General features: G+C 40.3%; 5 protein-coding genes across 12 annotated transcripts; 3 read left to right on the top strand and 2 right to left on the bottom strand.

Annotated features, from left to right (window-relative positions):
- Window positions 1–150: 150 nt before the first annotated feature.
- Window positions 151–2,774, top strand: eef2kmt (eukaryotic elongation factor 2 lysine methyltransferase). 3 transcript variants are annotated; one of them, XM_027002803.2, is made up of 8 exons: window positions 151–874; window positions 992–1,051; window positions 1,126–1,206; window positions 1,282–1,383; window positions 1,582–1,715; window positions 2,090–2,256; window positions 2,366–2,515; window positions 2,629–2,774. In XM_027002803.2, the coding sequence occupies exons 1-8, from the start codon at window positions 695–697 to the stop codon at window positions 2,727–2,729; spliced, it is 975 nt and encodes a 324-aa protein (XP_026858604.2). In that variant the 5' UTR covers window positions 151–694; the 3' UTR covers window positions 2,730–2,774. The 3 variants fall into 3 exon arrangements, with proteins under 3 accessions (XP_026858604.2, XP_026858602.2, XP_026858603.2); XM_027002801.2 differs by having other exon boundaries at window positions 152–874; window positions 2,006–2,256; XM_027002802.2 differs by lacking the exon at window positions 1,126–1,206 and having other exon boundaries at window positions 152–874; window positions 2,006–2,256.
- alg1 (ALG1 chitobiosyldiphosphodolichol beta-mannosyltransferase) lies at window positions 2,500–7,574 on the bottom strand. Of its 2 annotated transcripts, XM_027002799.2 has the most exons (13): window positions 7,294–7,574; window positions 6,945–7,022; window positions 6,723–6,826; window positions 6,489–6,637; window positions 6,313–6,402; window positions 6,046–6,156; window positions 5,701–5,822; window positions 5,576–5,614; window positions 5,382–5,441; window positions 5,191–5,301; window positions 4,849–4,963; window positions 3,172–3,247; window positions 2,500–3,084 (listed from the first exon to the last, which is right to left on the bottom strand). In XM_027002799.2, exons 1-13 carry the CDS (start codon window positions 7,565–7,567, stop codon window positions 2,947–2,949), a joined length of 1,467 nt encoding a protein of 488 aa, XP_026858600.1. In that variant the 5' UTR covers window positions 7,568–7,574; the 3' UTR covers window positions 2,500–2,946. The 2 variants fall into 2 exon arrangements, with proteins under 2 accessions (XP_026858600.1, XP_026858601.1); XM_027002800.2 differs by lacking the exon at window positions 5,576–5,614.
- A 650-nt stretch (window positions 7,575–8,224) lies between these two features.
- On the top strand, window positions 8,225–11,384 carry c1h16orf89 (chromosome 1 C16orf89 homolog). 3 transcript variants are annotated; one of them, XM_035531885.1, is made up of 9 exons: window positions 8,226–8,362; window positions 8,480–8,608; window positions 9,408–9,560; window positions 9,671–9,821; window positions 9,906–10,023; window positions 10,148–10,349; window positions 10,445–10,549; window positions 10,687–10,764; window positions 10,856–11,384. In XM_035531885.1, exons 2-9 carry the CDS (start codon window positions 8,596–8,598, stop codon window positions 10,957–10,959), a joined length of 924 nt encoding a protein of 307 aa, XP_035387778.1. In that variant the 5' UTR covers window positions 8,226–8,362; window positions 8,480–8,595; the 3' UTR covers window positions 10,960–11,384. The 3 variants fall into 3 exon arrangements, with proteins under 3 accessions (XP_035387770.1, XP_035387778.1, XP_035387774.1); XM_035531877.1 differs by having other exon boundaries at window positions 8,225–8,608; XM_035531881.1 differs by having other exon boundaries at window positions 8,228–8,608; window positions 10,187–10,349.
- Window positions 11,014–22,826, bottom strand: flr (fleer). Of its 2 annotated transcripts, XM_027002795.2 has the most exons (19): window positions 22,624–22,826; window positions 22,351–22,416; window positions 21,349–21,558; window positions 18,408–18,464; window positions 18,091–18,226; window positions 17,733–17,837; window positions 17,432–17,560; window positions 17,187–17,236; window positions 15,856–16,008; window positions 15,602–15,667; window positions 15,160–15,213; window positions 14,975–15,040; window positions 14,579–14,655; window positions 14,235–14,445; window positions 13,754–13,825; window positions 13,539–13,642; window positions 13,286–13,364; window positions 12,319–12,448; window positions 11,014–11,738 (listed from the first exon to the last, which is right to left on the bottom strand). In XM_027002795.2, the coding sequence occupies exons 1-19, from the start codon at window positions 22,675–22,677 to the stop codon at window positions 11,602–11,604; spliced, it is 1,956 nt and encodes a 651-aa protein (XP_026858596.2). In that variant the 5' UTR covers window positions 22,678–22,826; the 3' UTR covers window positions 11,014–11,601. The 2 variants fall into 2 exon arrangements, with proteins under 2 accessions (XP_026858596.2, XP_026858598.2); XM_027002797.2 differs by lacking the exon at window positions 18,408–18,464.
- Window positions 22,827–24,820: 1,994 nt separating this feature from the next.
- si:ch211-76l23.4 lies at window positions 24,821–27,210 on the top strand. 2 transcript variants are annotated; one of them, XM_035530745.1, is made up of 4 exons: window positions 24,821–24,901; window positions 25,554–25,677; window positions 25,834–25,963; window positions 26,416–27,210. In XM_035530745.1, exons 2-4 carry the CDS (start codon window positions 25,575–25,577, stop codon window positions 26,612–26,614), a joined length of 432 nt encoding a protein of 143 aa, XP_035386638.1. In that variant the 5' UTR covers window positions 24,821–24,901; window positions 25,554–25,574; the 3' UTR covers window positions 26,615–27,210. The 2 variants fall into 2 exon arrangements, with proteins under 2 accessions (XP_035386638.1, XP_035386640.1); XM_035530747.1 differs by having other exon boundaries at window positions 24,824–24,901; window positions 25,557–25,677.
- The last annotated feature ends 712 nt before the right edge of the window (window positions 27,211–27,922 follow it).

The following is a 27,922-nucleotide window of genomic DNA, read 5'->3' as shown; positions in this document are numbered from 1 at the left end:
CTCTCTCTCTCTCTCTGTCTCTCTCTCTCACACACACACACACACACACACACACACACACACACACACACACACACACACACACTTTGTACAAAAATAAAACATTTATTCTAGAATTAAAAAACCGCATTTTGCTCAAAGTTAGCAATGCCAATGACATTTTTTTCTCTATGTGAGAGTCTCTCAAGTTGGAAACTCGTGGATGAGGCATTCCAATAGTGTGCAATACAATACTTTACTCACAGAATTTAAAAGATGCTATTTAAAACAATACAGATTACCTATATTACCTAACACCTTAACAGATTATTATAAGAGACTGTAACCTATACAAACCTACACTCATGGCAGCCCTGCTGCACCATGGATGTTGGTAAATAATTAGTCACAACTAATTATCAGGAAACTGATAATAAAATGTAATGTAATGTTGCCCTGTAGGTTGAATTATAAATTATTATATTATTTAACAGTCAGCCCAATATCATTTTCACTGTTATAAACAAAGTTTAAACAAATCATATAAAATGATCTAAACTATAATGTATTACACATATAATACATACATGCTACCGTAGATATGGGATTACACAGTACAGCCAGACCAGTAGGTGGGGCTACAGTAAAGTAATATTTTGTCCGATGGTTTAAACGACGAAATGCACACGTGGTATGCTCAGTTTACATACTGTATATGTCTGCGGATTCTCCGCCTTATCGTTTGGTCCAGAAACTTCTTATTAAAAAAAGAAAAATGCCCCACTCCAGACTACGCTGTCTTCATGATAAGAACGGAACAAACAGTCATGATGTCCCATCTAACTTCCAGTTATTATTCTTCGCCATGTGTCGTATGTCATCGTTTCCATGGGATGTAAGTGTTTAGTACAGGAAAGCTTCTCTAACCACTATTCAGATTTCCCTACAACTCAGTGGACTAGCTATACATTCAGGAGTTACTTAAATATTTCATCACCGAAACATGTTTTAGGCCCTAGAAAGAGCGCTCCAGAACTCACCGTCGGAAGTCATTTTGGACATTTTGAGAAAGGTAAGTTAGCAAGCTAGCTATGCTAATGAGTAGAATTTATTCTATAGCCTATTTAAAGACATATATTTTTACAGACTTGCCTACATCCTATCTGTCGACAAAATCCCCCATCGGTGAAATACAGAAAACTCTTCCTCTCAGAATTAATAAAAAGGGTATGTATGCATCTGTCTGTCTGTCATACTGAGATGACTTACTGACAAGTGATTGGTCCCATCTTTCTTTTTTAGCATGAGCTGTATGCTTCAGAGCCTTTGGATGAGCTGTATGACGCCCTGGGTGATGTTATTGGTGCCAAGGAAGAGACCGTGTGCTATAAATCCTATCTACTGGTAAAGTACATTTATCTGCACGCATTTCCAGACCGAGTTTCCTGTTATAATTGCAGTACAACAGTTAAAACTTGGGGACTTTATACATCCTCTGCAATTGAGCAAATCATAGAAAAACTCTTTGTGTTTAGGGAAACAAGACCTCGATCAAAAACCGTAATGGTTGACACCTCAGTAGGTAGAGCTAATTCTCGTTAGCCCTCAGGGGAGCCAGTGGGTCTAGAAGAGAACGTGGCAGTCATCTCAGAGGGAACCACGGGACTGGTCACCTGGGAAGCCGCTCTCCATCTGGCTGAGTGGGCCCTCGAACACCCGGACATCTTCACTGGCAGGTACCACAGAATGTAGATGGGATGGAGTCCAACCTGCTCAAAATAAAACCTTTTTTGAGTAGATGAGTATAACATGCTTATGAATGAGAGAAATCAAACCTCTGAGTTGAGTCTTAAGTAGACATTACCTTTTAAAACCATGAATGTAAACAGAATGGATTTACACTATGTATGGTACTATGGTAACAGTCAAATAATCTTCTGTGCTTATACGTTACATTCTGTATGTAATGGTGCCCATTACAGTATGGAGGAACATATAGTTCTTCTTGTTGCTGCCCTGACCACAGGACTGTGCTAGAGTTGGGCAGTGGGGTGGGGCTCACTGGCATAGTGGTGTGTCGGGTATGTAAGCCCACCAAATACGTCTTCAGTGACTGCCATCAAAGCGTTCTGGAAAGGCTGAGGAACAACATTACACGCAACGGCCTGACTGAACAGGGCAGCCCAGGTGTATCAGTGCTTACGGAGGAAGTGGACTGGCAGAATGTGAAAAAGGACCAGTTGCGAAGAATCGGGGCAGATACCATCATAGCAGCAGGTAGGTGACAACCTAAGTGAACTCACTTTTGTGAGATCTACTGCATCACTAATGGCTTAACACGGTCATTTACCTCAATGTTGGTGTTTTGTTTTGTTTTTTAAATCAGATGTGGTCTATGATCCTGATATAATTGGCTGTCTAGTGAGACTGTTGGCAGAGCTTCTTAAGTGCAAGGGTCAGCAAAGACATCCTGAAGTATACATTGCCTCTACCATACGCAACCCAGAGACATACAACTGCTTTAAGAATGAATTGGGTGAGTTTAATGTCATTGCAGTCACTTCATCCACACAAAATGTACCTGTAATATTGGAACAGATATTCATCAAAATAGTAAATGAAAAGCAAACCTTATTTCCTCACATACAGAAAAGGCTGGATTGAAACACATCGTCATTACACATCCTGTCACACAAGTCTTCCCATACAACAGAATCGTCTCCATAGAAATGATCAAGGTACACTGTTGACAAAGCTGTCAAAATCCTATTGTAATAAAGTATTTATTTACATTATATTTACATGGACAGTGTGCTTTTTGCTCTTATGTTCAAGTCTTATCCATTGTAATTGCTGGAATGCAGATGACCCAAAAGAGGGGCATTCGAACATGTAGTGCTCATTTACCCTGTACAAATCCCTGCCCGAACCCCCTGTTGGAGGCGAGTTGGTTCACTCCGCTGCTGCTCAGTCACAGTGCTCCTTGAACAGAGGCAGCACGTTGAGGTCCCAGTTTTCGTCCCAGCGCTGTTGCCTGCCCTCTCTCAGGTTCTTCCGGAAGTGGCTCAGCTTTCCGTGTTCATTAGGGAAGTCGCAGAGGAGCATCTGGAGAACAGTGATGAACACAGACCTGGAGTCAGTCTGAGTGAGGGGTGTGGATGAGTGTGTAGCCTGGTCTCTGAGATCCCCTACCTTCAGCTGCTCGACCAGCTCAGACGAGTCTCCGAAGACCAGCCCGTTCTCCTCATGCTTCACCAGCTCGTCCAAGCTTAGAAGACAAGAGACATGAATACTCCCAACTTGAATTATGACTTATCAATTGCATCACAGATGCATCTTCCCCACATTCTAAAAAAATCACAGAAGCACTGGCCTAGGGGAGGGGCACACAGGACACACACTGCGGGGTCTCCACCCTGCCTCTTTGGGGCCCCAGAATTTTGCACTATGCCACTGGACGGAACTGGACACTAAATCAAAGGACAGCTTTGGAATTGACCTGCTATTTCTCAAAAAATCTCGAAATAACTTGTATTATAAATAAGTCCATTCATCAGTACATATTCCCCAGCACATACCTGTTCATAATCAGGTGATAAGACAGTAAGAAAGTAATTACATGCCAATTAGTATTTTCTAAAGCCTTTGAAAAAGCAGCGAGATGGTATACACTCAGCAGCTTGATTCTGGAGGACTATAAACATCCCATGCAATTTGGATTTAAAACAAAAAACTATTTGACAATCAGAATGCTGTTATTTCAAATACTCTCTCAATACAATATTTTGAATTTTGACCCCTTACTTAAGTGTTTAAAATGATCAATACTACTGCATCCCCATGACCTGAAGAGCTTTGTTCTCCTCTGAGAATCAGAGCAGGGCTACAGGGTCACAGGGCAGTGTAGTATTCCTGCACAAGCTACCACTTTCTGTCATTAGGGGGCAGTGTAGTATTCCTGCACAAGCTACCACTTTCTGTCATTAGGGGGCAGTGTAGTATTCCTGCACAAGCTACCACTTTCTGTCATTAGGGGGCAGTGTAGTATTCCTGCACAAGCTACCACTTTCTGTCATTAGGGGGCAGTGTAGTATTCCTGCACAAGCTACCACTTTCTGTCATTAGGGGGCAGTGTAGTATTCCTGCACAAGCTACCACTTTCTGTCATTAGGGGGCAGTGTAGTATTCCTGCACAAGCTACCACTTTCTGTCATTAGGGGGCAGTGTAGTATTCCTGCACAAGCTACCACTTTCTGTCATTAGGGGGCAGTGTAGTATTCCTGCACAAGCTACCACTTTCTGTCATTAGGGGGTAGTGTTGTATTCCTGCACAAGCTACTACATTTGCACAATCTGCTTTTTCATTAAGTGCTATGAAACAGTGGGACACTGCTCAAGGATTTGACCTTTTATTAAACAAAAAATATTATTTAAAAAATCATGTTTGCATTAATGTAATCAGACTTATCTGTCCTTTCTCGTTAGGGTTATGTGTATTGAATAGGCAGCAGTGGTTGAGCTCCTAGTCTGTCATTGGGCAGGTTAGGAGAGAAAGTTGTGGGTGTGAGCTTAACATTTAATTGATATTGTGGGGTTTTTTTAGATTTTGCTTTTGCAATATATATATTGTATTTCCTGTGTTTTAGTATTAGTCATATGTTTACCAGCCCAGGGACTTGCAGATAGAAATTACTTAATTAGCTAAATATAGTGCAAAGTATCTCTTCTGAGATTAATTTATTTCATGCATAGTCCCTGACAAAACAACATACTAAAATAAACTAATAAAAAGATTAAAAAAAAAAAAAAAAAAAGTTTAAATAAGTGGCTGTAGTCCAGCATAAGTGAGCCTGAAGGAGTGTGACTCACCATTGGAAGTTTATGGCACAGACAGGAAGACAACAGCCAAACATGTCGACCACCTTCATTGGAAGGTCAAGACCACTGGAGGACTTGTGCAAGCAGACCCCGAGGTCAGCAGAACCTGTAAACAGAACACTACACTATTACCTGACATATCAGAGAGAGCCATACAAACTCAGACCCCGAGGTCAGCAGAACCTGTACACAGAACACCACACTATTACCTAGTGCAATTACTACAATATTACATTGTTACCACTACTTACACACCACACTGAGCCAGACAATCTACAGTCTAGTTGTTCACCTGACCAAAGTGTGCAGGGTATGCTGTGATTGTGCTCTTACCCAATAGAACTGGATAGTCCTCTGCTTCCAGCCATGGAGTGCAGATCCTCACATGTGTAAAGTCCTTGGAGTCAATTATCTTTTTGTAATATTCCTTCTGAGGACCTTTGCCTGAAGGTATAAAGGAAATGTTAAACTTGAATACAATCCAACATTACTACGTAATGTATATTTCTATCTATAATAGATACCTGTGATGACGCACACCAGTGATGGAAGACATTGGCTCTCTTTCGCAATCCCTTCATAATCTGTTAGAAATTGTAAATGAAAGTACATTTGTGAATTTGGCATTTTAAACATTTTGATGCACTACAAAGGCATATAGTTAATTGATGTCAATTAAACACATAACGTTTAAAGTGAAATACATATCAGTGTTAACCTTCAAGTGCCTTTAAAAGAATTGAGAAGTCCTCATCCTCTGTTGGGGGAAAAAATAAATGAGGAATGCTTATAAGAGTATAACTGTAGAGTAAGTTAACACTAATTGATGTTTATAGCACTGACCAGTCCAGCTGGTACTACTGAGGAGCATGGCAGGTCGCCCAGCAGCCAGTGACACTTCTTCCGTTTTGGTGTTGCGCTCCGTAAATGCAGTCAGGTCAGTGTTTTCCTTACTGATCTCAGAACTGTGGCAATGACAAATAGATTATGTAATTTCCTTAGGAAGAGGAGCTTCATTTATCCATTCATGCCTTAGTAAAGACATACTGTGATAAAATGTATTTATAAACTATTCTTTATCACAATAAAGAATTCTTGATAAAATGTCCTTTCAGGGGACATGTTAAACTGGATACTACACACAAAGCAATGCTCAATGCTCTACAAAGAACCTGAAATATAACTCACCAAGCCTTGAACGGTGGGTAAGCACTGGCCATTCTAGCGAACAACTCGTGTCGAACCTTCAGAGGTGTTTCTCTAAATATCATAGGTGGCTTGTCATACAGAGTCGTTGCCCTAGGAGAACAATGGGATACTGAGCAGTTTGGTTTTTGTACTGGAAGACTTCAAAGAGTCCCTGTTAAAGCAGTGTGTGATTACCATTTTGACCATGAAACATTACATACATCACAACATGCTTCCACTCTAATTTACTTCAAAAACAATTCTTACTTTATGTTCCAGTTCTTGAGAAGGTCGTGTCTCATGGCATTGGTGACACACAGGTTGTGATCAGACAAACGGCCAAAAAATTTCTCATACCTGGCAAAAAAAAAGGACACTGTGGGTATTGCCATGTTTTATTTAACCCCTTCCTCTTACTAACCCCAAGTGCTGGCTATTCTTACCATTTTGCAGCTTTAACGATTGGATGCCTCTCCCCATGAGTGAGGGCCATAATGGAGTAACCATAATTGTGCCAGTCTATCACAAACTGCGCCCCAATGATTCGACTCACTAGCCATGTTACAGCAATACTTGGTAGTCCAGGAGGATTCTAGGAGATAACAAAAATATTTGTTCTCGCAAGCAATGTAAGAAACATAAATTACTTTTTCTACACAATATTTAAGGTGTAATACCTGCAAAAGAATATAAGCCTGGTCCTCTAGCTGCATTAAAACGTAAAACAGCTGCAGAGACTGACATATCACCTTGGAGACATATACAAAGATTTTAGGGCCAACTGAAAGAGAAAAGGCAGACTGTGCTTTAACAGACCTACACAGGATAAAGTGTTTAAATTGTTTTGCTGTACTCATTGCAGTTTGGAATACTAATGAAAACGTAACACACTGCATTACCTTGGAGACTCTTAAGTTCAGAAATTGGAATGATGTCTATTCTGTCATCTTCAAGAATGTCTCGATGGGGTTTGGTACCTATAAGGGTGAGGTATTGCCAGTGAGGCATGAATATGGTAGTTTTCTTTTGTTTTGAGGAACGGTAAATAAAATATCATGCAAGACTATTCAGTAGTGTAACTAAGCAGAGAGGAATGTGCTTGGTGCGAAGCTCAAAGCTGTAGGAACTGTTTCAGATACTATTTAGAATACTTTTGAAACGTGCCTGCAGTTTGTCCCTCTGTCTAGCCTACCGCACAGAGGAATATGGCGATAGGTGCATGCGATCAAAAATAGACAAGTTATTTACCGAGAAATCCTATAAAGGTGACATTGTACCCATGTCTGCTGAAAGAGAGAGCGTGGTACTGCATGCGCGGACTGCGTCCTATGTCTCCCAACACCAGCACGCAAACGTTCAGGTGAGCAAACTCATCGCGACCTTTCAAGCTTCGCGCCACTATAAAAATGAACAGTACGACCGCGACTGGCAGCAGAGCCCATAACAGGCTTAGTCCAGACAGCAGTCCCACCATAACCAGCGCCACTGTCACAAACAGCACTGCGGCATTGGCGTCCGCCATTATTGTTTTCCTGCTGCCGATGTGGTCGAAAACGGGGCAAGATATTTAAAGGGGCCGCTTCAATTTTATTCAAAGGTGACGTTAACTAGCAGCGAGTATTCAAAATGAGGATAAGATAAATGAATATTTACGTACAATTCAAGTTAAGTAAACACATTAAATCAAATGAATACGTACAAACATTTAATGATTGGGAATTTGTCAGATAGATAGTTTATAATCCAAGCCACTCCGCTCTGCAGAGTTTAGTTTAAACCCTAATCTATCACGGTTTATCCTGGTAAGAACACCGTTCAGTAATATTTTAATATCAGACAACAGTATGCTGGATTAGGGCTGGAACTAAACTCCGCAGGGCGATAGATCAACAGGACGTGGGCACCCCTGAGCTAATACAATTTATCTCCATCAGTTTAAAATAAATGTGACACATGACACCACACGAGTGACATCCTCTCAAATACATGAGTTTTATTTTTTTGGACCTACATTGTGTTTTTTTAATGCCATGATTTCATAACACGTACACAGTTGCACAACAATATTGCTCTCGCGTGTTACAGCCGAGAGGCAGCTCACATATTTTGTGTGCGAGCTGTATTATTATCTTTATTATAAGAGGTAGAATTATACAAATATGTAATAACTCACCTACGTCACTGTAACCCTCGCTCCCTACCATACCTCGCGGCGCCGGGGCGGAACGTTCCGCCCGTTATACTACATCTGTCAAGACGCGAACCAAGTGATGATTTCCATACGACAGACTGCTTGTCCACATTTGCGCGTCCACATGTAATAATAATTAAGAAAAGTCTCTCAGGTCTCGGATCGATCCTTTTGCAGTTTAGTTGCTAAACATAAAAAAAAAGATGTTGCGCCCGACTTTGATGCTCCTTATTCTCTCATCAGCAATCCACTCGTCGCGCCAAGAGATTATTGATGACATACTGGAGAGTTTATCGAAAGGAGTGACTTTCTTTGAAAAGCAGTGCAAGAATATCAATCTGGATGGCGTAGTTGGTTATATGATTCTGAAGGGTAAGATCTTTATTTTATTGGGACATCTTTTGAAATGGCACAAAGATCGAATTTCGAATTTTGGAAAATAAATCTTACAGGTTTTTTTTTTTATATCAAACATATTTAGTGGCAAAGGAAAAACGATACTTCGGTTAGACATTCATTACACAGAAACTGTGCATTATGCACAGGCTACAGTTCCTATGACATGTATGCATGTCATTTTTGAAGTTCAAGTTCAAGTTCAAGTTCGGTTTATTTGTCACTTACATAGTCATACACAGTATAACTCGCAGTGAAATCGTTGAGAGTGCTCTGTCCAAACTGAGGAAAAAGAAAACAGGGGTGCATAGAGAAATATAGATATTCTATATATGTGAAATATATATATGCATAAATATATATATTCTATATATGTACAAAATATATTAACAATGTATGTACAATATATGTATATTATGATTATATACACAATGTACAATGTATATGGTTGTGTATATATATGTACACAATGTACAGAATGTACAGATCCATTTTGTAGAATAACATTTACAGTTTTTATGTTACAAGGTAATTGAATAATATATATATATTGAATAATATATTATATATATATATATATATATATATATATATATATATATATATATATATATATATATTGAATAATATATTATATATATATATATATATATATATATATATATATATATATATATATATATATATATATATACACACACACATATATACAGTGCATATATACATATATTCACTGCACTTAAGTCTTTTTTTTTTTTTTTGCTTACAAAAACAGCACAGTTACAGGAAGCCACGAGGTCCTGGCCAAATTCAGACTTCCTCAGCCTCTTTCAGCGCTCCATAGCAGTGTCTTTAGTTAAAAAACTGGACAGAAGCTTGTCTCATGCGATCACCTCTCTTCAGGAGACAGACCCCAAATATTACAAAGGTGATTTAACAAGACACACACATACGCCAGCACAGACACAGACACATGGGCACACACATTTACACACACAAACACAAGAAAAAAAATCATAACCAGTATGTCTTTGCCAGAGTTTGAGCCCATCTTGGACACGTCATTTTGGTCTTTGCCTCGTGAATGGAGCTTCACGGATCCCACTCTTGTGTACTCCTCAACAAGAAGCGCAGAGTGTTATGATGAGCAGCAGGGTGACAAATGCATGACACTGCTTCTAGGAACATGGTACGAAGAACACAAACATGCAAGCATAAACATAACCATTCATGAAAGGGGTTAAATGTTACTATATTTTATTTCTAACTGTAGGAAAGACAACGGGACACCATGCATCGTGACAAAGTCTTGCAGAGACACAATGACACGTTTTGGATGTCCGCACTATTCACTGTCTCACCAGCTACTGTACTTCATGATTGGGAAAATGGTAAGTTGCTTTATTTTTAATACAGAGAAAACTAAATATATGCTAAATATGTGGCTTTGGCTTGAGGGAAGAAACGGTCGTATATTTTAGAGATTTTGTTGTTGTTTGTATTTTGCCTAGACAGGTATCAGTCATTCCCTGGCTAACACTTGTGTCCTCTCAGAAAGGGTGTTCCAGGATGCTGAAGGGGGACATGAGGCTGTCTCGCATCAACATTACTGTGGAACACTATCAGAGGATATACTGTTCAAACATGATGAAGGGCAATCAGGAGATTGTCAGCAATGGTTTCTCTGCTCAAATACAAGATATATTCATAGAAAACAGTTAGTAGAATTTTCTTTGTCATGTGCTACCCTATAGTGTACAGTGTTTATAATTATGTCGATTCGCAAAAAAAAAATCTTCTCCTTCTTTGCAGTTCTTTTATGTGGTTTGGCTGGTTTCTCTGACTTTTATAAACCAGACTGGTTACAGCATATTCTGGCATGGCAAGACAAAAATCTGGGTTGCTTTGGGAAAGATGGTAAGAATGTTAACTGGTACTATTTGGGTCATATTCTAAATTATGCCACCGCCTCTTAGCAGCACAGCAGAACAGTCTCACCCACATGGTCTTTCACATTTCACTGCATCAGTGTCATGTTTCTGGGTTTCTCACAGAAGACTACTCAGAAATGTTTGAGGAATTTTTGGATACACCTCACAAACGAGTGAAAAGAAGAGAAAAAACTTTAAAAGGTTATCTTCACATTTAGATGGTTCACACTGCGATAATGCTGTGTTATACAAAGTTATTAACACTAAAGTGTAATACATTTTCCTTTTGCAGATGGCTGCTCAAGTCACATGACAGGGGTTGCAATGAGTGCACTGGGTGGTTATCTCAACTTCTACCTGGCTGAGCAAGACATTACAAAGAGACCCCTGATCTAACTCTCCAACAGTATGGCTATGGACCTCTTTACAAAACAATTACAAACCAATACCTTCATTAATATGTATTTATTCCATAGAAGAAAAAAAGAAAAACAACCTGTACATTTTTAAATAGTATATTAAATGGAAGCAACATTTTTGGTAAAATATCACCATTTCACTGATAATTATACTTACAAAATTAATGCTTAAATGTAGTTCACATAAGGTTGGTACTCAGTTAAACTAGGTTTGTGTTTGGATTAATAAAGGCCTCTGGGTGCATAATGTCCCAAAGAGCATTCTTATGAATGAATGAATAAATGACTACTATTCTTAATAATGAATGAATGAATGAATGCATTCCAGTAACAGGATGCCCTCCAAGCTGCATGGAAAGCAATAGGAATATCCAGGATTTTGGCTAATAACCAATAACCAAGTTATTTAACCATATCTGACTAGCAGAACATTATACTACTTAAAAACTTTGCTCCAAGTCATCACATCAGATTGCATGACAGTCACACATGTTCCAGCTGCATTATAGGATTCTAAAGAACGCCAATCAGAAAAATTGTCATATTCAGAGGTGACCAGAATAATGCCTTTTTTGTATCAGTACTAACATTTTAAAGGTTTGAAGAATAGCTGTTGATGCTATTCGTTCCATCCGATGACCTCATAAAAGAGGGCCTTTAGCATGCGGGCTTCATACGTGACCGTGTTCTTGCCGATGTGCATGCGCTCCTCCTCCAGGGGCTGTTCGATGACGGCGGGCACGTCCCTACCGTACACTTTGGGAAGGCAAGAGAAAAGTAATTGGCCCCACTGAGAAGAGCAGCCTTAAATTTAATTAACATCTCAGCACTGAAAACTGAGCACTTTATCCCCGACTGAATAACCCACTAACAATGAACAATCAGATGGTAATCTGTTGGAATATGTTACATAAATTGACTGTTATGCCGTGGTGATCAGCCAACTGTCAGACCTGATGTAAGTATTTATAATGGTAAAGTTATTTTGTATTTAAAGATGTATGATGATTTTTTTGCGAGTGTTGAGGGAAATAACAAGTTAATTTAAAGGACAAGTTAACTTAAAATTCAACCAAATTTAAACCGAGAACAAAGATCATTATCTGAGTATACAAAATATAAACATTTTAGCCAATGACCCAGCCAACTGATTCATTCGTCAAACTGATCAGAAATCAACTCTGTGGCCATTCATTGAGGAAGGTGAGATGGCTTTTGATGTTTTACCCAATCTGCCCATTAAGAACATTCACAGGTGAATTCTGATGAACGAGTTTTGGAATAGAAACAGGAAGCAGTACCAGCTCGGCTGTATAATGGTGGCGGAGATACTTACACTCGCAGTGTTCCAGGAACTGGACGCAGTCCTGCACCACCGAATCCCTCAGCATGATCATGTGCTTGGCCATGTTTTCCAGCAGGGAAAGGAAGCATCTCTTGATGTAGAACCACGTGTCTGTACCGAGCTGAAATGATACGGCACTTTGCGTCAATACCTTGCCCTCTAAAACTGGTACCGAACTCTCCACGGCTCCGGCAGTCCTACTCCAAATCTAGAGGTCTACCGAACTGCACAGTTTAGCCTGCTGTCAAAATCAAGCCCTTTAGAGGCTGAACGGAATACTGCAGGTTCTTATCTGATGCCAGTGGCCACCACATGATTTCACTAATGAACTCACCTCCACAACAACAAATGGACCCTATTAAGTCAAAGTGGGCCTTGTTGATAAGGGTTGTAAGCCAAACGTACCCATCAACACAATACACCTCGGTGGATCACGCAAGTAGCCATACTTAGGCTCTTAAACAGTCCTAATGCTTTTACCATTAAGAAAATCTCTGGACACTGTGATTCTGCTTCCACTTGTAAATGAAGAACCCAAAAGAAAAGAGCTTCAGTTTAATATTCAGCTAATATCTTGGCTGCTAACAGACATCATGTAGCTAACTAACTAAAAAGAGGGTAGTGCGAAAGAGGGAACAAGATGAGAGGGTGCAGTAGCTAGCCCCTCCTCTGTGTGTCCCAGCAGGACTCTGCTCACAGGAGGGTGAGAATGCTGGGCTCCCGAGAGGACTGTGTTTGCTCAGCTGCATATGGTAGCGTGCGCCTCAATATTAGTACAGCAAAAATAACATCTGCGTAGCAGCAAGGTTTCGTACTGCTGGATTTGATCGGCGATGGTCCAAGCTGCGTCTTCATGGAGGTCGTGTGACTGGGGATACCGAGGTGCCTCTAAATGTTCTAGACTCTGGTCCAAATTGCTCAGAGCAATTGCAAAGAAAAAAGGCAAAACATGCAACACCTTTTTATTGTAAGGCTCCAGGCTTTTAATCACGCGGGAAATGCCAAAGTCATAGTTCCCTTTAGCACAATACAAGGTCCTGCAAGCACAAGAACATGGTTTTAGGATATGAAAAACCATAATCTGAAAAAAACTGAACAAACTGCTACAGACATGCCCAACAGCAGTTCAGATAGGCACAAGATGACACTTCCCACAGCAAAATCATTAGGGGAACGTGTCAGAAAGACAAGCATTAGCATCAGGTACATACCCAATCACAAGGTTAACGATGCACAGGTGAAACACTTTCTTGTCTGGGTCGTTGTAGGAGATCTGCTCCTCTTCTTTCTCTATTTTCCTCATCAGCTGCTCTGCCTTCAGACACGTACGCAACCATGAGTCACGCAGGACACTGTAAACCCACGTGAGACTCGCGTGCTAAACACCTGAAATGGCCGCCGCCTTCATATTACAGGTTGTTCTTACCTCCTCGTTTTGGCTGGTCATGATGTAGGACACGCACAGATTGGCCAGGACAATGGCGCTCACGTTGAGGATCTGCAGGGGAAAAGAGAGGCCACTTTATTGGCCGAAGGCCAGGGCTCAGAGTATGAGCGAAACTGCGCACGAGGCCAATCAGCAGGCTTCAATCACCACACTGAAAAAAGTCGCATGCATTCACGCAGTACGACTCCGAGACTACACTTAAAAAGTGCCACACATTTTACCGAAGGCTTTCTTTTGCAGGGACACTCTTGAATGTTACACTGTTCCAGCTAGCAAGAGCAAGACAAACAAACAAAAAACAGATTTTTCATTTTGAGCAGCATGCCTAGTCTTGCTTTTAACGAGCCTTATTCCTGTTTAGTGTAATTAGCTGCAAATCAAAATGTAACTACTAACGATTAAGAACAAATGTAAGAACAAATGTAAATGATCTATACTGTTTCAATCACGCAGTGCTTACGTTGTCGTAATGCTTCTTCACAATTGGCTCATAGAATCCAATGGCCTCCTTGTATTTGTTCTCTTGCATGAAAAGCACATGTGCAACGTTGAGCTTCCACATGTCATGCTCATTGCAGAACTCCACTGACTTGCGGAAGATCTTTTCCACCATGTTGTAATTCTCTCGGTTCCAGTAGATCTTAGCCTGCACCATCAGCACAGGAATGTACCTTAAAAAATTAACAAGTGGAAAAAATGTAGTTCATATTAAAGGAAACTCTACTGCTATTCCTATAAAACACCAGTTGTTTCACTTAAAGTGAAACATGGTATAAAAACTTTAGCATTAAAATGTTGGCCTACTCCTCCAGCAGTTGATCATAGTCTTCAACAGACTTTTTTAGCCCTTCGTCGTCTCGTGCACGACGTGAGTCTTGTACCTTCCAGGGCAAAGATGAAGCTTTAGTGTTTCTGAATCATATGGTTAATTCACACTGAGCAATCTCCTCCTCTCTCAAAACTCAAAACCAAATAAAAATATTCAGGGTGTAAGGTTTGCCAGTTAGTTTAGGAAAACATACTGCTACTGTTTTTATTTTTATTTATAATTATTAATATATTATGTGCATCATACATGTTATGCTTGTTTATAGCAAGCCAAAAAGTGAGTGCTATGCTGGATAAATTCAGTGAAAAACTGAAAAACAAAATACAGGTGCTTTCACAGTCACATGTCAAAGGCAAGTGGGGAATCATAACCTGTTTGGTAACCTTGCGTAACTGCTCAGTCAGTCTCCCAGCCATTTCATCCAGCTTGCGAAAAGCCTATATGATAAGACATAGAAACACCTTATTCAAAGTACTAAAGTATTGCATCGGCAACAGACGTGATGATGTTCCAGCTCAGCTCAAACAGAAACTATGAGTACACCTAAGACTATTACCTCCTCTGGAGCTGTCTGGCTTGTCAGCAATGCATCCAGGAACTCATACAAGTACTGTAGACATTGGAGCATCCAATTAGACATACAAGTCGAACAAGAAGGAATCTTACATTTAATCAGTGATGATAAAAATGTAATTTTACACTTAATCAGTGATTACAAAAATGCGCTTTCAAACCGAGCAATATGGCCATGTTATGACAATGTGATGTGATTATGACCTATTCTTCATTTAATTAGGAATGCTTCTATTTTTATAAAATAGACGATAGACTGATAAAGACAGAATGATCAACCTTGAAGAAATAATAACAAAAAAGCAAGTTAAAAGCCCAGCATGGAAGTGTACGCTGACATATATCAAATGAGAGTTCAAATGCCCTTTCAAGTACTCTTGCACAAGTCTGACCCAAACGAATGAACTCAGAGCAGTTTATCTTACTGGTGAAAGAAACTTGTATGTGAGGTGAGCGTTTTCAGCCATTACATCAGCGGCAAGGTCAAAGTACTAGAGGAAAAATACATCAGAGAAATGCTGCATTTACTCTCATGACAAAGTGCTCAATCAAATCTGAACAGGGAGAATACAGCACCACATATTAAACCAGATTTGGACTTATTACAGTTCCAGTTCTAAACAGGCCTTGTAGCTATTAACCTACATGCTCAGGTTTCTCTCAAGAGCAACGAGCCCACCTCAAATTTGCAGTAGAGCAGGATGAGGTTGCCGAACGTGACAGGAGGGAAAGGGTTCTGCTGTAGCAGGAAGGCCAACTTCTCGAAGCCCTCCGACGGCTTGGTGTCCATGTTCATAAGGGCCTGGTTGTGTAGGGTGACTGGGTCCAGTTCCTATGTGCAGGAGACAACAGTTATTGCTACTCAGCAACCACTGATCAGACCCACTTCAATCTCTCCAAAATGGAGGCATATTCAAAACCTTTCAGTAGGTGACAATACATCAAGCCTCAAATCAGAATGTAAAACAAAATATTCTCCAGTGTTACTGTGAATGCCAAATGTAATGTGCTTCAATGAGATAATGCTGTTTTACTAAGGAAAATTAGTAACTGTTAGGCTAATAAAACAAATTCAAGAACCACACCACTGGTTAACACTAGAGGGCACCATCTACTTTAATTCCCAGGCCAAGTAAGTCAAGGCCAAACAAGAAGCACATTTGCACAAAAAGAACATAGAAATAAAAACACAAAAGATGCAGCATAGCTCAGAAATAAACACATTTTGCAATTTAATAAATAAATCAACACATTTCACAATTTATGCAATAATTGATGGGGTTTTTTTTTGTTTGTTTGTTTTAAAGAAGCAAAGGCTAATTATGTGCAGTAATAGTCTGAGGAGAACAAGAAAAAAAAACCTATTCAATTTGCTTAAGGGTAACTGGAACAATTAAACATTTTGCTTAATGGTTAAATGTGGCACACTTCCTCCATCTAACTTGGCTGTACAAGCCGCAGTATTCCTTTCCTTTCCTGCAGGGTACAACCAGTGTGTTTAATGAGGTCTTACATAAGCTGAGGGCACTGTTTGGATAGATTCGGTGTCAGCTGGGAGCCGGAGTGGAGTCGTGCTTCTGCAGTTCTACATCATTCCAGCAGGCAGGTGTGGCCAAACTGAGTTCCATTTTCACAGCTATATTCTAAACACAGCCCAGGCAGGACTAAAGCCCCATCAGCCGAGGACACTTTCACTGCAGAATTACAGGAAGGGATCCACTGAGGGTTTGAGAAGTTGAAAAGTCCAGGAGCTAACCATTATTCTCCTTGGACTTTTCGAACAAAAAGCTAGTCGATCAGCAAAAAGGGCTAGTCAATAAAAAGGGACGCATCTGTTCACAAAACAGATGCCCTACAAGAGCGAGCTTGTCCGGCCCCGTGGTTAAAAACGCCTCATCTGACAGCTGTGTAAAACAAGCTCGGGAGATGAATGGGTGTGGTGGGAAGCAGGACACCATGAAACGTTCCTGAAATGATGTGTAAAGGGTTAGGATGGGGTCAGCCCAGTACCTCCTCTGATCTTGGTGGCATATCAGTCAGAGCCTCCTGAGCAGCATCGTCTGCGGGGATGGTGGGGGGGGGGGGGTGCAGAACAACAGTACAAATCAAATGTTTGTTTTCCTTTTCTGTTTCTTACAAAGAGACCTGCTACAAACAAGAAGCAGCCCTAATAACAGCCTCACTCCGAGCGTTTGTGTAGGAAAAGATGCCTCTTTTCCATTCTTTAAAACTCTCACATGTAGCTGGCCACTTACACTTCTTAAGCTGGTATTCGATGGCAGCCTTCAAATTAAATGCCTCAATCAGTGCTGTTTCGTGCAGCACAAGGGTGTTACCCACACTTTTCACTTCGATGCCTTCTGTCGTCATGCCAACTCCAAGCTCTATGTATAAGGCAGGGGGGGGGGGAATGAGAGCTTAAAAAATATCAAATCTAATATTTTAATATACAAGCACTAACCTGCCTGACTAACGAAAGCCACATGGCTGAACAAAGAGCAGGCTACTTTTCAAAACAGGCACTGGTGTACTGTTTTGGTTCTCAGCAGTGCAAACCTGGGTGCTCCCTCATTCCACGCTCGATTATTTCCCCGATGTATTTGAGAGCGGCGGCGTACTGCTTGAGGCTGTAGTGACAGAGGGCGATGTTGTACGCCAGATCTGTGAGGTGAAGGAACACAAGACTTGGTGGTGTGTTTTTAGAACACGTCCCTGTCGGGCGAGTAGATCTCCAAACCAAATATACATCCTTAAGAACCAAAATTACTGCCCTGAAGGCTGCAAGCTCAACAAGGCAACGTGATCTTTTTTTCCTTAGCAACTGTGACTCAGTCACTCCATGTGCACTATGCCCTATGCATTCAAGGATGTGTGTATGTGTGTGTGTGTGTGTGTGTGTCCTGTCTTGGTTCACCTGGCTGATAGCCCAGCACTTGCATAGCGGCTGTAAACTTTGCGCAGGCCTTCTCATACTCTCCTGTCTTGTAGAGAAGGCAGCCGTGATCCACCTCAGTGTCCAGATCATCTGCAGGCAACTGCTCCACCAGGGCCTGCAAAAGCCAAATCAAAGGATTTCTCTTTCTCTTAAGAGCATTTTTCCTTCCAGCTGTGCCCAGTGGGCAGTGAGCAGGTTTTCACATAGACTACTCCACCCAACAAAAGGTCCCTCTACAGTGTTCCCACATGCACACCAGGTCATCCTACTCACAGAGACAGAAACAATATACTAGCCATTGCAGCAGGAAAATCTTCTTCTCCGTATTTGATAGCCGCTTGAAGTTTAATCATCTGGTGGTAACAGAAATAAATGATGTAAACAAATTTATAACTGTCTATATTATTTAATACTTGGCAAACAAAAAAAATTTTCACAAAATTACATTCTTTGAGCTACATTTGGAAAGCTTGATATGTCCAATTACATAAATAAATAAACTTTCCCTAAACTATTAGTCATTTCCAATTCACAGTACTTAGAGGTCAATGTCAGTATCACATAAGAGCTCAGCAACCACAAAGTGTTGGAGTGTTTTTTGATGAAATTGTAAAATAAGCTGTTTAATATAGATCTAGAGGAGCAGAACACATACAATGCTGGCTAAGGACAGTAGTTCTTGCTCATGAAAGGCACGTTCTTACTCATGAACTGGTTACCCTGACTATGCACTGAATACCCTGACTATTGGGTATTCAGCCATTCTGAGGAGTTCCATTCAGGTGTCAAACACAGACGTGTACATGGACTGGAGAACAGCATGTTCTGCAGGCTCTCTGTTGTTGTCAGAGAAGTGCAGCCCTGTATGCTCACTATATAAATTGCACAGGGCCTTGCTAATGACACAAGGGCGCCGCCTCCACTTCATGTCAAACGGGAGTGTCAATATTTACAACTCTGATGAGAGGATGATCTGTTATCAGTTGAATGGGACAGAGAATGACAGGCAAGCTGTGATGTCTACATTGTTGCTTACTGAGACTTGCGGTTTTGTGCAGTTTTTAAAAACAACTTCTGACACAAAGCCACATAAAACGAAAAAATATGCCAATGTGTCATTCTGACTGGAAGACGGGATACCAGTGAGTCAGCCTTGTCCCTCGTAATGAATACAGCTCAGAATGTACAATTTTTTCCAGTTGTCCATCATGGACTGTCTGACTTTAAACAAAATAGATGGAAGTGTCCCTTATTTGTCCACACTGGAGATGGCAACCCTGCTAGGCAGTGCATCTCTTGGTCTGCCTGCGCATGTACAAAAAATTTGCACTTTAGTAAAATTTTGCTTAGTGCCCCAGGGAGGACACAACTTGCTCGGGTGGTTGTTGTCTTTTGTTTCATACTTCAGCATACTCCAGATTTCAAATGATTATGTGGATTAAGAGCAGAATGACAGCTTTCATTTTATGGTATTTACTATTTGGGGTGAAACAAACAGCAGTGGTTCAATCATAATTATCCAGTTCCAAATGGTTTAGGTTATTTCAGTGTAATGGAATGCTTTCTTATAGTTAGCTTTGATACTACACTGTGTGCACAATTATTATGCAAGTTGTATTTTTGAGGATTCGTTTTATTATTGAACAAGTACAGTGCTCTCGGTCAATCCAAAATGTTAATAAACCTCAAGCCTGAATATATAAGAAAGTGAGGTTTTGGTTTTCTTAGAATATCTCTGTGCATAATTATTGATCAACTATTAGTGTGCAGAATTATTATGCAACTAATTGAAAAAAGGAAAATTTTCCCCATCTCACTTGCTTTTCATCTGTTAAAGTGAGAATAATAAAACTGCCAACTCAAAATTTACAAATAAACATTTGACATTTAAAAACATGACCAATATAGCCAACGTTCTTTTCAATAACAGTCATAAGCCTTCCATTTAAGGAGTCTGTCAGTTTCTTAATCCGTTGACGATCAAATTTTTGTGTAGGTGAGGAATGGAGCCATGTCATTATTCTTTCATCTTTAAGGCTTTTACTGGCTAGGCACGAAGTGGAGTACTTCCATGTATGCAATGGAGCATTGTCCTGCATAAAAATCAAGGGCTTCTTGAAAGATGTAGACTTTCCTGTACCACTGATCAAAGAAAGTGTCTTCTAATAACTGGCAGTAGGTTTGGGAGTTGATTTTGAGTCCATCTTCAACCCGAAAGTCCAACTAGCTCATCTTTATTAATACCAGCCCATAGCAGTACCCCATCTCTACCTTGTTGGAGCCTGACTCGAAGTGGAGCTCTGTGCCCGTTACTGATCCAGCCACGGGCACATCCATCTGGTCCGTCAAGAGTCACTTTCGTCTCATCAGTCCATAAAACCTTTGAAAATTCTGTCTTCAGATATTTCTTGGCCCAGTCTTAACGTTACACCTTGGCCATGTCTCTGAGTACTGAGCACCTTGTACTTCGGGGCAATCCAGGTAGGTTGCAGTTCTGGAATAACGGGTTCCTGGTCACTTCACATTTGATTCTTCTCAAATCTTTGGCAGTTAATTTGCATCTTTTTTTCTCAACACATTTCTTGTTACACTGTTACACATTTCACTGCGAGTTATACTGTGTAAGACTATGTATGTGACAAATAAACCAAACTTGAAACTTGAAAGTTGTTGACAATTTGCAACAAAATGTTTGATGGTTCTGTGATCACACCTTAATATCTTAGCAATTTTAAGAGTGCTGCATCCCTCTGAAAGACTTTTCACAATGTTTGACTTTCCAGAGTCAGTTAAATCTCCTTTTTGGCTCATTTTTCCTGAGGAAAAGAAGCTGCCCAGTACTTACGCACACCTTGATATAGGGTGTTGATCTCCTTAGGCCACACTCTCCTTCATTACACAAATACACATCACCTGATATGCTTAAATCCAATAAGCAATCAAGTTTATATAACTTGGAGTTTAAAGATATACATAAAAATGATGATATTGTCAAAAATACTCTCTTGTCTAATAATTGTGCACACAGTTTAAGGTGTGACCACAATAACCAGCTTCACACACATATGAAAAATAAGTTTAGACATACATGCTGCTTGAGGTAAGACCATTAGGGCATCACCACAAGGTAGCACATAGACAGGTTATTAGACATACAAAGCCAGTAAACTGAGGGTTAGCTGCATTTTATTTAGCCACATTTTATTATCGCAGGGGTAGGCTGTGTCATATCAGTACCTTGGAATGACTTGCAGGGCTGTCCAGGAGAAACGTGGCTTTCATTGCATCCTGGAAGGCACATGCTCCGTAGAGCGACTGAGCATAGTACAGCTTGTAGTCCTCCACCTCAGGGTGCAGCTGAGTTAGCTGCTCATAACACTCAGCAGCATTGCTAAAATCCTGAACGTGATAATAGCAATAGCCCAGGAGAGACAGGGCCGCCCTGGACTGGAGAAAAAAACAAAAACAAACAGAATGGAGTAACAGTCAGGAACAGTATCTGGAGAGCACAGATCTGACATGGTTGATTTAATTCATTATCAACTCATCAAGCACTTTGTCAGATTTATGTGTCATGCTAGAGCAGAATAAACTGTGCAGTGGCATTGATCATCAGGTCAGGAGTGGTAACCTTCAGTAACTTTCATATTTAGAGTTTCTAAACCATATAAATTCACTGATAGTGAATTTCTAGTATTCAAAAACAGCAATTTATACTTTTAATTTCTTTATTGTAAAATATTGATCTAGTAATCATCATAATTTCGTCATATAGCATCATAAAAATGACACCGATTTCCCATACACCGTTGGCTCGTTTACAGCATATTATTTTTGTCGGTGTACTGTGTGCGCCAATGACCAGTTTTCACGCACAATTAGTGATGATTACTCTGTTTGGGCACGTCACACAATAAAACAAAGTAGGAAAGAAACCTGAGTGCGACAGATGATTATTGACCCACGTTTATGGGAAAACATTCCCCATACTATGTTAGTCAGGGAATATGGGTTGACGCCTATGGTCCAGGCCAGGGGCATCCGATGAAAATCTGCAACATTCCTTGGGGGTCGGACGTTTAATAATTGGAGTCGAAGTTATGACGAACAATTTCTCATTAAATTGTTTGTATTACTACAACGTTCAGGGTCGGGGTGCGCTCTTCCACCAATAAAGGTGTCTAACTAACAAGTAAAATGGATCACAACAGCAGTGGAAACCAGCGGTGTCCGACTCACTTTCATCTGCTTCTGAAGTTCAGTGCTTAGGATGTGTATGGCGTCTCCATAACGTGCGTCTTTGATCTTAATGAATAAAACCAACAACGGAGATCGGTGCATGATATCACATAAAGCAAGCAACTTTTAGCAAAACGTAAAGGCATGACGCAAAGTCATACACAAAAGTATTTTTAATCCAAGATGACCAGCATACGCTGTTTACACTTAGGTAACCTAGCTAGCTAAATTAGCCTAGCCAGATCAGGTTAGCTTGAACGCAAAATAGCTTACCATTTTGTACACCGTGGCGGTATACTCGCCATCCTTAATTGGGGTTAATGTCATGACTGGTGTCCGTCAAAGACGGACAAAGGAAGCCGTAAAGGAAGCAATCTCACCAGCTAGTTAAACTAAACTAGCTAGCTAGCTAGTTTAACTAGCAAGCATGCTCTACAGACGAGGTCTGGTATCTTAGCAACAAGACGAACAAGGAAACGACATTTTCAATCTATGTTAAAAGTCCGAATATCGAAATACTCAGTCTTATAGTGTCATGTTAATGTAATAACAGGTGTAAAATTCTGTAGAAAAAAAAATTACAAGAGTATAACCTAAACCAATAAAGGTGTATATGCCTGGAAAGCTGTCATGCTTGACAGGATAGAAGCCACGTGCTAAATAATGATCCATGCTTACTTGTAAAAGAAACCCTGCAAACAACTCTGTATGGCCTCCTAGTAGAGCAACCAGATGTTAGCTTCTGTATTTTATCCAAACTGGCTAATACAAGAACAAGCACCATCATGAAAGACCTCAACAGGGGACAAGCACTAGTTGGCAATAGAACGCCACAACATGGAACCTCCTGTCATGAACACTATGCACCAAGCTGAATGGGCATAAATGTGCATGTATGTGAACTTTTCAAAAGGGGAAAGGAAACAACAGTCTCAAGACAAGTCTCAAAGCACCAGCTACTGAAAAATACAGTTGTCTACCAGGGTCCAAGACCAGACAGACCAACCCAAGAGTTGTATCAAATCCAAAAAAAAATAAAAATAAAAATAAAATAAATACATGATTCAGAGTCATGCAGATGAATGCTCAAATGCATAGCCTGTAAAAATCCATAAAAAGACCATAAGAGGTTTACACAGATAAACAAGTAGTGGTGAACCAGCTAGACATTGTGATAGTAGATAGCAAGCAGTAGTGGTAATAGATGTAGCAGTCCAAAGTAATGGAAACATCCAAATTAAAGAATATGAAAAGTTGGAAAAGTACCAGGGTCTGAATAAGCAAACAGAAAGAATGTGGAAGGTTAACACCAAGGTTGTTGTGATGGGGGCACTTAGAGCTGTGAGGCCTAAGCTGGAAGAGTGGCTCCAACAGATCCCAGGAATGACATCAATCTCCGTCCAGAAAAGAACAATTCTAGGAACAGGAAAAATACTGCATTGCACCCTCAAACAGCCAGGTTTGAACATAAAAGGTGCACTAACAGGAACAAACAAGACAACTTAACATCAATGACTGACAAATGGTCTCCAAACACAAAAGGCTCATACAGAACACAACATTATATAACACAGAGTTAGTGTGGAGAATGAGGTGAGATGACACCACCTGAGAGGGGCGTGGCAACAAATCAACAAAAGCCACATGCAACGTCACCACTGCTTGATGAAGGCTACTGGCGTGGTGGGTGGATAGGGGTTGGGCACCATCCCAGTACTCCCCACCAAGCAGAACTATGTGGCAGTGTCAAATCAAAGGGGGAGGTGTGTTGGGATGCAGTGGGCACAGCACCCACCAGGCCTGGGACATGAAGAGCACCGCACCACTGGAGCCTGGGGTATGGAGAACATTTTGCCATATTAGGTCACCTGGCGGAGGATAGTAGAATTCCTCACATCCCCAGTGAGCATCAGAGAACCATCCATCCTTCCTGGGAGAACTCCGGAACTTCTTTGCCCACAAAGAGAGCTCTGGCGCAGAACGATTCTTCAGTAAGCTCCAGGGAACACCGCAGTATGTGTAATTAGAGTACCACACATAAACAAAAGCCTTGTGCAACGTCACCACTGCCTGACAGAGGCTACTGTCGGGGTGAGCACCATCACACATTTTTATCATGACATTTGATAAGTAAAGATAAACTTATTTGCCTTATTTATATAAGGTTAAGGTTACATAAGGTAAAGGTGTCATTTCATTACACCTTTACATTTTCACTGTTGTTTACATTTTCACTTATTTGTTTCCAGAAAATTATTAACCTTGGGGGCCTAATTCTGTTGTTTAATTTATAATGGTTTGATTATATTTGCTTATAAGCAAGTGTGTGTGTGTGTGTGTGTGTGAGTGTGGGTGGGTGGGTCGGTGTGTTTATGTGTGCATTCATTAAAATAGTTTGGATGAGGGAGAAAAAATGGGAGGGTGTGTGCTGTAGATTCAGGGATCCTTGAAGCATGCACTGAATACCACAGTTAGTGCCTCTGTTTTGCCATTACTACTTCATAGGTGCTTGGAGACACATTAAGGAGCTCATTTTCCTACTATCTGACAGGTTTGTAAATTTCAAATCTTCAATTTCCTGTTATATGTCCCTGAAGAACGTTACTTTCATATATTTCAGTATTTATGTATATACACTTTGTTACAGTTAATATTTTCAACACAAAGTTGATATGCTTTTCAATATACCCTAAATATCAGGGTACATTATATTTGTTTAAAATTCAATTTTTCAATTTCAATGTTCATAGAATTATTTTCCTTAAAATGTTTCATTAGAAGACTGAGGAATGACAAAGGAAATATTTCCTTAGAAAACTGCTTGAGCTGATTAGGTACATTTCTTAAACCATGCAGAGTTCTGAACTGTTAGGAAGCACCTCTGAGAAAAAACTCTTATATGAGAATATACTGTCAATATATTTATTGGAACTGTATATGTCTGCAACAAAGCTATAATACTAGGGTCTATATGTTTGCACTTTGATTTCCCTTAGTAAATATCAACAAAGATAACTTTCCCTTTGAAATTTGCTCACTTACTCCCTGTATATAAAACACAAAACATTTTCTTGTAAAAAAAAAAAAAAAATTAAATAGGGAGTGAAGATAAAGGTTCAGAATGATTTTAGTGCAGGAGAGAAATGCCTAAACATGTCTGACACTGGCACTAAACATTTGGGTTCCTTTGCTTGTTGTTTGAGGAGGTGGTAAAGAGTGCCAAAATGGACTTCAGGGTGAGCTTGCTGCTTCTGCTTCTGACTGTGGTCATCGTGTCCAGCCAGAAGAAACGCCCTGCTAAAGAGGAATGGAATTACCGAGATGGTTGTAAGTTTATTTCCTAAAAACTAGATATTATTCACTGAAGCATAACAATTTAATGCCTTTATTTTTGTACTCTTCCAATGCATTCGTACTCAGAATGGTTTATTTAGTTTCTAATAAAACAGAGGGTTGTTAAGCGCTTCCACTCTGGTTCCCCAGCTGAGAAAGTGAGCATGCGAGGTGTGGCCAACTTGACTCAGGTTCTGGATGACTGGAGGTTTGATATCCTGAACCAGATGAGGAGCCTCTTGCAGAAGGACCACCAGTCGTTGCTGCCTGACTACTCCAGGTACTGTTACAGGGGCTTTCCTTCAGCTGATGATGCTCAAGTTTCCAATTCGAGTGTTTCATCAGTAAGTGGAGAATAAATATTCTTTGTTAATCATGTGTAGGAAATACAGCGGGGACAGTAAATTGCTAGTTTGGGGTATGCGGGAATACCATGATCCCATGTTCCTGGGTTTATTTCAGAGCAGACCATCTCATTATGTTAGGAAAAAAAGCTGGAAATTGTGCAGACTCTTACATATTCAATCAGCAACTTCCTGGCTCCCTATGGTTTGGCCTCTGGTCATGACCCTATTCCTCAGACTACACTGCCAACAATCACAAACCCACTAGTGGATACATCCAGGCGTCGCCTGTATTCGCCCTCATCCATCTGTGTGTGCATGTCTGTGTGTGTGTGTGTGTGTGTGTGTGTGTGTGTGTTGGGGGGGGGGGGGGTTATGCACTATTCAGGATTCAGCCTCTTTCAGAAGCTTTGGACGATTTGTACAAAGAGTTCAATGCTCTGAAGTCTCACCTTGGCGAGCTCACAGAGAAGTTTGGGCCAATCGAGACCTTCATTGATGAACTGAAGAAAGAGAAAACCACAGGTGCTATGTCCACCACCCCGGTGCGCAGGAGAATCATCAAGAAGAAAGACCCTAGCTCATGAAAGCTTTGCACTTTCCAACCTTCCCCAACAGAGCTAGTAATCTCCCCAAAGCCAGAGACAACAACCCTCCACCCCCCAATATACCATGATATATATGTTTTCTTTTCTTCCTGTAGAGCCTATTACTCTTTTTAGCATCTTGTTTCTGCATGTTGCTGGGAAACAAGTAATAAACAATTTGCTGACTAAGGTACCCCTTCTGTGGTTCGGGTAGCATGCGAAAACAGCAATTAGGGAATGTGGGAGTCTGCGCTAAAAGCTATTATGAAGTCATTTACCTAATAGCTGTAGGTAGGTTATATTTCAATTGGCACACTTGTACTACATCAGCTCATCTGATTATAGCTGACAGCAATTATAGAAGTTAAGAATTATATATTTCTTGGATATACTTTTGGTTACATACAAAAGCATTGCAATCTAAGAATATTATATGCCCAAATTAACCTAGCATATTTCTAATGTGAGCAAATGTATTTGGAACCTTATTGTACATTTATATCTGTTTAGTAAGCATGATATTGTGATTCTTTCCTTTGGCTCATAACTGCAGTCTTGTATAAGCTAAAAATAAATTCTGTCATTTTAATGCCTTACTTGTGAGTGATATCTTGCAAATAGACATTTACCTAATAGAAATGTGTCAAAGACATTTATCTGCATGAAATAGGAGAGATGAGAGTGCCTTTCCTTTTGTAGAATTTTTATGCCTCATTATGAAAGATTTTCATTTTCATTCGCAGAGTCTTTGTATGAGTCCTTTCACAATATACTGAGATTTGTGCCTCAGAAGTAAGTGTAGCACATCTCCTCAACCACCAGAGGGAAATCTAAACTTATGGCTTCAAAGAAATACAGCCGTTCCAAATAAACAAGGGTCATGGCCAACACATCCTGAACCAGAGGTGCAATGTTGAGTTGATAGATTTGTTGGCTATTGCATTATCCCAAACCATCACCAAAAACTTATCCTTATCTTTTACATGATATTAGAAAACCTGTGATAACTGGCAGACAGTCCTGAGCCATATTGTCACAAAAATCCTTTGTCCATGGAGCACATCTGATATCTGATATCTGATACCTGATATCTGATACCACATTGAAAGGTCCTACAAGACTGTTTTAAACTGAATCTGTTTCTGGGGTGATTTAAATCCAGGTCAGATGTATTCTCCCTAGTATAGGAATGATGCGTGTAAACATCAGCAGATGGCTCTCAGTGGTAAATGAATCATAGGAAACCCATCATAGCAGATCAGTTTTGAGACTTTGGAGAAAATCAGCAGTTCTACATTTTATCAGTCA

This window comes from Electrophorus electricus, chromosome 1, assembly GCF_013358815.1.
Source record: "Electrophorus electricus isolate fEleEle1 chromosome 1, fEleEle1.pri, whole genome shotgun sequence".
In the NCBI taxonomy this organism is placed as follows: Eukaryota; Metazoa; Chordata; class Actinopteri; order Gymnotiformes; family Gymnotidae; genus Electrophorus; species Electrophorus electricus.
The sequence above is the reverse complement of the archived record's forward strand: the minus strand, read 5'-3'. Positions and strand labels throughout refer to the sequence as shown.

Excerpts from the sequence above, each read along its gene's own strand:
- eef2kmt (XM_027002801.2), top strand. The coding sequence starts at position 695 with ATGTCTGCGGATTCTCCGCCTTATCGTTTGGTCCAGAAACTTCTTATT. Across the intron at positions 875-991 it reads TGTCATCGTTTCCATGGGAT|GCCCTAGAAAGAGCGCTCCA; the intron begins GTAAGTGTTTAG and ends AACATGTTTTAG. Across the intron at positions 1,384-1,581 it reads GCTATAAATCCTATCTACTG|CCCTCAGGGGAGCCAGTGGG; the intron begins GTAAAGTACATT and ends AATTCTCGTTAG.
- alg1 (XM_027002799.2), bottom strand. The coding sequence starts at position 7,567 with ATGGCGGACGCCAATGCCGCAGTGCTGTTTGTGACAGTGGCGCTGGTT. Across the intron at positions 6,157-6,312 it reads CTCAAGAACTGGAACATAAA|GGCAACGACTCTGTATGACA; the intron begins GTAAGAATTGTT and ends TTGTTCTCCTAG. Across the intron at positions 3,085-3,171 it reads AGCTGGTCGAGCAGCTGAAG|ATGCTCCTCTGCGACTTCCC; the intron begins GTAGGGGATCTC and ends ACTGTTCTCCAG.
- c1h16orf89 (XM_035531877.1), top strand. The coding sequence starts at position 8,440 with ATGTTGCGCCCGACTTTGATGCTCCTTATTCTCTCATCAGCAATCCAC. Across the intron at positions 8,609-9,407 it reads TGGTTATATGATTCTGAAGG|CACAGTTACAGGAAGCCACG; the intron begins GTAAGATCTTTA and ends TTACAAAAACAG. Across the intron at positions 10,350-10,444 it reads AGATATATTCATAGAAAACA|TTCTTTTATGTGGTTTGGCT; the intron begins GTTAGTAGAATT and ends CCTTCTTTGCAG.
- flr (XM_027002795.2), bottom strand. The coding sequence starts at position 22,677 with ATGACATTAACCCCAATTAAGGATGGCGAGTATACCGCCACGGTGTAC. Across the intron at positions 17,838-18,090 it reads AGTGCTGGGCTATCAGCCAG|ATCTGGCGTACAACATCGCC; the intron begins GTGAACCAAGAC and ends TTCACCTCACAG. Across the intron at positions 15,041-15,159 it reads GCCAGACAGCTCCAGAGGAG|GCTTTTCGCAAGCTGGATGA; the intron begins GTAATAGTCTTA and ends CTTATCATATAG.
- si:ch211-76l23.4 (XM_035530745.1), top strand. The coding sequence starts at position 25,575 with ATGGACTTCAGGGTGAGCTTGCTGCTTCTGCTTCTGACTGTGGTCATC. Across the intron at positions 25,678-25,833 it reads ATGGAATTACCGAGATGGTT|CTGAGAAAGTGAGCATGCGA; the intron begins GTAAGTTTATTT and ends CTGGTTCCCCAG. Across the intron at positions 25,964-26,415 it reads TTGCTGCCTGACTACTCCAG|GATTCAGCCTCTTTCAGAAG; the intron begins GTACTGTTACAG and ends TGCACTATTCAG.